This window comes from Elaeis guineensis, chromosome 10, assembly GCF_000442705.2.
Source record: "Elaeis guineensis isolate ETL-2024a chromosome 10, EG11, whole genome shotgun sequence".
NCBI classification, from domain to species: domain Eukaryota; kingdom Viridiplantae; phylum Streptophyta; class Magnoliopsida; order Arecales; family Arecaceae; genus Elaeis; species Elaeis guineensis.
The window spans coordinates 41,577,272-41,583,304 of record NC_026002.2 but is presented as its reverse complement, the minus strand read 5'-3'; the positions used below and the strand labels follow the sequence as shown (position 1 = coordinate 41,583,304).

At 38.6% G+C, this 6,033-nt stretch overlaps 1 protein-coding gene across 2 annotated transcripts; it reads left to right on the top strand.

The window, feature by feature from the left end:
• Positions 1 to 325: 325 nt before the first annotated feature.
• LOC105052262 (transcription factor bHLH61) lies at positions 326 to 4,632 on the top strand. Of its 2 annotated transcripts, none has more exons than XM_073244645.1 (4): positions 326 to 489; positions 1,048 to 1,155; positions 1,271 to 1,441; positions 2,514 to 4,632. In XM_073244645.1, the coding sequence occupies exons 1-4, from the start codon at positions 412 to 414 to the stop codon at positions 2,586 to 2,588; spliced, it is 432 nt and encodes a 143-aa protein (XP_073100746.1). In that variant the 5' UTR covers positions 326 to 411; the 3' UTR covers positions 2,589 to 4,632. The 2 variants fall into 2 exon arrangements, with proteins under 2 accessions (XP_073100746.1, XP_010931324.1); XM_010933022.4 differs by having other exon boundaries at positions 327 to 489; positions 2,511 to 4,625.
• Positions 4,633 to 6,033: the final 1,401 nt, after the last annotated feature.

The following is a 6,033-nucleotide window of genomic DNA, read 5'->3' as shown; positions in this document are numbered from 1 at the left end:
CACTCATATTTGTCTCTCATGCATTAATTGCAAGTTCTTGTAGTGGCAGAATCTAATCATGCTCACTCCGATACTGTTTTTTAAAAATAAAAATCTATTTTTGGATAATACATATATCTTGGCTTTTATTTAGGACGCATGGCAGCTGGAAGCCATCTCCATTATTATATTTAGCGATACACTACAAAAATTTTTAAGCGATTATGATGGGAGGCATTTTGGCGAGCTTCCGTTTTGCGCCTAGGGTAATTCGGTAATTCTACGCACTATATTATTTATAATTCATGAAGGCATTGTGTCCTGGAAAACTAAGGCAGCTCAGTGGGTGGCAATCAGATACATATAGATGGGAGACCTCCGCCGTCTAAGCAGTACTGAGAAAGAGAGAGATTGAGAGAGAGAGAGAGAGAGATGGTCTCCAGGGAGCAGAAGAAAGCTGCTCTGCATGAGAAGCTGCAGCTCCTTCGTTCTGTTACTAAATCCCATGCAGTAATCTACTTAAATTTCTGAAACTATTTGAGTTTTACTAGATTTATTTTTTCCTTTCTTTTGTTCTAATTGCTATACTTGGTTTTGGTTTTGTAGTTTTAGTCATCAAAGGGATATCTATATTTTATTCCTTAATTGAATATTTCTGACACATTTTGTAATATCGTCTGCTATATTAGAAGTCCATACTCCTCTAGAAATATTCTTTGCCAACAAACTCATCCTAATGCTTTTTTTCTCCACTTTTTCCTTAAGCATCCGATTATTTATTTATTAATTTATGCAGATAATGATTGTTTCTTAGATTAGACCATTAAATATTTTGAAAGCACTCCATCGTTCAAATGCCAAAATCTCTATAATAGTCCTTCCATAATCGTGTAGTTAATTCTCTTTCTAGGCCAGTGTAATAACCAATCACAATAAACTTCGAAAATTGTCAGAGCTAGAATCACAAAGGATATCATTAATTTGTCAACAAAATTCATCCTTAAGGTTACTGCAAAATTATGTCCTAATAATTCCAAGCTCTTTCTTCTTTCTTCTTCCATCTCGCAGCTTAGCAAAACTTCTATTATAGTAGATGCTTCAAAATATATTCAAGAGTTGAAGGAAAAGGTTGGTGCATGTTCCCGGGACGTTGCAGAAGATAAACCCTTGCCCAGGGTACATTTCAATGCCGTCGACAACATTTCTTCATGTTACTGGCCTGCTTTATGGGCTTAACATTAATCAGATCTTCTTATATATCCTTTAACCTCCATCTATGTCTTACACGCAGGTTACAGTTGAAACCATAGAAAAAGGTTTCCTTATCAATGTATTCTTAGAGAAGAGCTCCCCGGGCTTGTTGGTCTCTATTCTGGAGGCATTTGAGGAGCTGGGTCTTGATGTGCTGGATGCTGATGTTTCTTGCGCTGATACATTTCGCCTAGAAGCAGTTGGAGGAGAAGTAAGAACCAAAAAAAAGGAAAAAAAGGGAGGAAGCTAATTCAGCAGGCCTCTTTAAGAATAACACAGACATATTTAACATAAAAACACAAACATATGCGCACATATATGCATGAAACAAGTCTTTTTTTTTTTTGTGGAGCATGTAAAGATCATGCTTTAGTGTGTTAATTTGCATCAAACATTTAGATAATTTCGAAAACAAAAAAGCGTATCACATACTTAAATTGATAGCTATACAATATGTCACATTATATTTTTGGTCTTGCTGCCTGAGCCATGTGTACTTTAGGCATGTATCCATGTCTCAAAGAATATTTTTAATTATACTAGTAGTTTCCCAACATTCTTGATCATTTATTTTTCAAAACATTCTACATAGTTGAGACAACTTAAGGTAGCTTTCTATATAGTCTACATGTAATTAGTATGCATGGAGAAATACTATTCCGTTGTGGTACTGTGTGTCTGTCTAGATCTATGCATGTCAGTATGCGTTACTCCAATGTAGGTAGGGCCTGTTAATTATTGGTAGCCACCGCCTTGGTGACACCATTAATCTATTTATACACATATATATGTATATATTTTCTACACATATTATGTTACGACCTTCACCTAAAAGGGTAATTATCATCATCATGAGTCCAATGCACACAAACATAATGGAGCATTATAAATGCAACTAGTGTTACATGTTTACACAGACATATCCAAATTAAATATGATATATAAGCATGAAAAGTTGCCGTGCATATCAGAGGCAACATGCATCTATAGATTACGAGTACATAAAAATGGACTTGCCAACATTTTCTGAAAATGGACTCATGAACATGAACATGCATACCTTTAGATATCGATTCAAGTGCATGCCACCTAACAAGAACTGGGGTGTAGATAGTATATATATTACTAGCTAGTATTGGTTTTATTGTATAAAGTCATGGAAGGTCAGAGCTATATGCATGCGTTTGGGTTTCAATATATCGATGCTTTTGCATAAAGATACATGTAAAAGTAATTCCCTTGTATGTCTGTGGAAGATTCAGATTTGAAAATTTTTGCAGCAGCAAGCTGAGAGCATGGATGCTCAGGTGGTGAGGCAAGCAGTGCTGCAAGCCATCAAGAAATGCACAGAAAGTTAAGAGCAGCAATGACGATAGGAGACTTCTGGCCTTTTGTCTTAAGCGCAAGCTTGCTTTTGGTTTGGAGTCTCTTCTTTTAGTTGTGTGTTTGAAAAATATATTTAATGATGTTAGGCTCTTCTCTCTTTGGTCAAGTAGGTATCAAGAACATGGATAATGTTAAATTACATAAAATAAATCTTAAAAGTTGAATAACTTTGTGCTTGTAATCCTTGGTTTGACCTGAGTATTATGGATGCATGGAAAGTGAATTAATGCTCTTGGTCAGTTGAGATATATGAAATGCCTCCAAAATAAAAGAAAAACTAAGACAGGAAAAGAAAGCTTAGATTCTTTCATGCAAACGACAATTCATATGTCCGATGGCCAAAAAGTGGCTTGATAATGCAAGATGGTTCTTCTAGTACTAATTTTCCAATAGCCATGTCAAACCAGAATGTTTGTTCCGTTATGGAACGCTGGTCCTCCACCCCTACAAGTTATTTATTTGGGGCCTTTTAGTCCTCCAACAATCAATTTGCATAATATAAGCTTTGCATTAGAGGATCCACTTGATTATCAATTTTGCAACATTTTTATTTTTTCAAAATGACAAATATTTAGGTGATTCAATTGGGGAGAAGAAAGAATTTTTCAACTTACTCAACCCAAATCTCTCAACAAGACTTAGGAAGAAACATGAAATTTGGTGAAAATAGGTTTAGATTCTCTTTCCTTTCATTGATGGTCATAAACTAAAATACATAACTTCTATTTATAATAATGAGATTTATCCTTGTACAATCTGATTAGATTTCTTATCTAATTAATTTGAATAGGACTTAGTGTTTTAAATAGACATAACTAGTACAAATAAACATGAAGCTAAAATTCTATAGGAGATAGATCCCAACTTTTATATTGACTCTATCTTCAGTCACTTCGCCTAATTTTTTTCCGGATTGGAAGATGCACCTGATTAAACTCTTTCATGAAAAAAATGATTGGCCTGTTTCAAAGCATGATGGCGGATTTGGGATTTGAATGCTTACTTTTTGGTACAGCCGAGCGATCACACCAGTCTGGTGTGAGTACAGTCCAAAAAATCAGCATACAAAATATCACGCAAGGTCCCTGGACATTCATCGCCTTGACACCAAGTTTAGTCTCCGCTATGGTCATAACAAAGGAGGCAACCCAATCCGTGGCGCTATTTGCCTCCCGAAAGACATGTCAAACAATCGTCACAGTAAAGTGATTGAGGGACCTCCAGATATCTTGGGGCAGAGGATGAACTCCCAGATGCTTCACCGTATCTCGCATCCAGCCAATAATAGTAGCAGAGTCATTCTCAATGAATATCCTCTCTTTCTGCAACATCTATCGGCTACAGAAGATGCCCGCCCAGGCGGCACGGAACTCCACTTCAGAAACTGACGGCTCGAATAGGGGTGATCCCTCAGTAGCCAGTAGCCTGGCATTCAAGCTCCAGATGACGTAGCCCACACTATTTTGCCATCTCTGACACTACTGTTGAAATTGATCTTGACAAATCTTGAGGGTAGGAAATCCAAAGATATGAAAAGAACCCTCCGAATCGTTGCCTATGCAGCAAGGAAGTCATAGAAACTTAGGGTAGCAAGAGACTGGCTAATAGCATCAAAATAACTTTACTCAGCCAAGCTGCAGGTTCTTTTCAGCATCCTATGAGCAGGCACCACTCCATCGTCGAAGACCATGCTGCTCCTAGACAGTCAAATCTAATAGCTGACATATGCCATCCTACCACTAGAGGGCCGGTCCTTTGACATACTCCGACGAATCACATCCAGAAAGGGGGATACCCATAGGCCGCTAACAACACCCCAAGGTTGGCCACCCACCATTTTTCTGATCAAACATGCCCTCAAATAGTGAAGCAGGGCATACTCCATCGACTCATTCTCCAGCTCGCAGATTGGGCAGACAGTAGAAAGCTCCATACCTCTATTCCTGAGAAGTGTTTGAGTCGGCAATCGATCTCAAGCAACCTTCTAGAGGAAGAGTCTAACTTTGGGGTAGACATGTACTCTCCAGCTCTAGACAACCACAATCCTCCTCTTTGACACAGGTTTGCTCATCGCAATGAGGTCTCTAGACAGCACCCTAGGAAAGTAAGACCGACCTTATACCCTCATGTTGTGGCTCAGATGGATAGAGATAGGGATGCCCCGGATCTTGGCAGCAAGCTGGTCCCAAAAGAGGTGGATAACCTCCTTAACTCTCCAACCTCTACCATCGTCAATAATCAAATCACGAACTCACGTACTATCGTCCACCTCCATGCTGACATAGGTCGGCTAATGTGAGAGGGAGAGGCTAAAAATTCAAGCATCCTAGCTCACATCAACTGACATCCCATCATCCATCAGCCATCTAACTTAGGCCACCATAGTAGGAATCCGGGAATCTCCTTCCATATAAAGGAGCAACCGTGATTAATATGGATCTAAGCTCCCTGGCCCCAAGCACCATGCTGAGCCCTCATCACTCTGCTCCACATGTAGTCAGGCTGGGTGAGGAATCTAATTATATGTTTGACAATTATAGCATTCCTCTTAACCAGCAAGAACTGGATCCCCAGACCTCCATCCTGGCTGGGTTGGCAAATCACCTCCTAGAAAAGAAGATGAAGCCCCCTGAGTGGATCCCCAGAGAAAATTTTGGATTTGATACTCTGACTCCTGGGGCACGAGCATAGCACCACAATGTTCGCTAGAATATAGCTCAGAATGAAACTGAGGACTGAGCTCACGAGGATAATCCTCTTCATTATAGAGAGGGCATTAGCTTGCCTGTCCTCAAGGCAATCTCGAACTCGTTGCTCCATGAGCCTACAATCAGCCCTATGAAGTCTCCATCCTATGATAAGCACCCCAAGATAGGTTAAGGTCTCGGTTTGCTCAAGGATCCCTAACCTATCCCGAATCATCTGCTTCATCTGGATCTTCATTTTGAGGTTGAAGGTGATAGTAGACTTCTGTAGATTCACTAGCTAATCAGATGTTCAATACTAGACCTTAACAATGGATATGAAGTACCTCCACTACAAAAAAATGAACCTTTGGCAAGGACTTTTATCCTTGCCAAATGTCAAAATGTCCTTGCCAAATACTTTTGGAGAGGACAAAAGTCCTTATTAGATCCTTGCCTCTATGGCCATTGTCTATTCTTGAGACGAGGACAAATATGGTCCTTGCCAAAAGTTGATTCATGGGCAAAGACAAAAATCATTGCCAAAAGAAAAAAAATCTTTATCATTTTTTTTGATAAAAATTAATTATTTATAAATATTCAATATTTTGGCATGGATAGTCAAAGCTAAAAATTTAATATTCAACTTTTTAGCAAGGATAGTCGAAACTAGAAATTAAATATTTAACTTTTTGACAAGGATAGTCCAAGTGAAAAATTAAATATTTAACTT

Excerpts from the sequence above, each read along its gene's own strand:
- LOC105052262 (XM_010933022.4), top strand. The coding sequence starts at position 412 with ATGGTCTCCAGGGAGCAGAAGAAAGCTGCTCTGCATGAGAAGCTGCAG. Across the intron at positions 490-1,047 it reads CTGTTACTAAATCCCATGCA|CTTAGCAAAACTTCTATTAT; the intron begins GTAATCTACTTA and ends TCCATCTCGCAG. Across the intron at positions 1,156-1,270 it reads AAGATAAACCCTTGCCCAGG|GTTACAGTTGAAACCATAGA; the intron begins GTACATTTCAAT and ends TCTTACACGCAG.